Here is a 650-nt window from a genome sequence, read left to right as displayed (position 1 = left end):
ATGGAGAACATACTCGGCTTTCCGCAAATATTGCTGCAACACGTTGATCAAAACATCTGCCAACCCCCCCAAGTCCTTCTCCTCGGGGCTGCTCTCCGGCCATTCCCCCAACGTCCAGGGGGCAGGACCCTGAGGGCGCTTGGCTTGGTGGAACCTCATGAGGTTTGCACAGACCCCACTTCTCCAGCCTGTCCAGCTCCCTCTGGATGGCAGATCCCTTCTCTCCAGGGTGTGACCCACACCACCGACCTTGGTGTCACCACCAAACTCCTTGAGGGTCCCCTCCATCCCCCTGCCCGTGTCTCCAACGAGACGTTGAACATCACTAGTCCCAGTACCGACCCCTGAGGAGCCCCAAGTGATGTCCTCTGGGCAACCTGGCTCCAGCAGGAGAGTTGGGCCAGAAGATCTCCAGAAGGTCCCTTCCACCTCCAACAATTCCATGATATCACCCCCCCCATGTGTCCCCCAGCTCCGGCGCTGTCACTCACCCCCCCTTTTCCCCTCTTTCTGTCCCCCCCACCCCAAAGCTTGACCCATGGTGGTGCCATCGCCACCATCATCGACAGCGCCCTGGGGACCTGCGCCCTGGCGGTGGCCGGGCCGGTGGTGACGGCCAACCTCGGCATCGACTACCTGGCGTGAGTGTC

The 650-nt window shown here is 61.4% G+C and overlaps 1 protein-coding gene across 1 annotated transcript in view; it reads left to right on the top strand.

Moving 5' to 3' along the window:
* Positions 1–645, top strand: part of THEM4 (thioesterase superfamily member 4) — a 4,100-nt gene extending 3,455 nt beyond the window's left edge. The window contains exon 2 of the mRNA XM_014961851.1: positions 531–645. Coding sequence (XP_014817337.1) covers positions 531–645 — 115 coding nt within the window. The remainder of the gene's footprint in view (positions 1–530) is intronic.
* Positions 646–650: the final 5 nt, after the last annotated feature.

The sequence above is a fragment of the Calidris pugnax genome, unplaced genomic scaffold, assembly GCF_001431845.1.
Source record: "Calidris pugnax isolate Ruff unplaced genomic scaffold, ASM143184v1 scaffold949, whole genome shotgun sequence".
Classification (NCBI taxonomy): Eukaryota; Metazoa; Chordata; class Aves; order Charadriiformes; family Scolopacidae; genus Calidris; species Calidris pugnax.
Note: the sequence above shows the minus strand (reverse complement) of the source record. Positions and strands in the feature narration are given on the sequence as shown.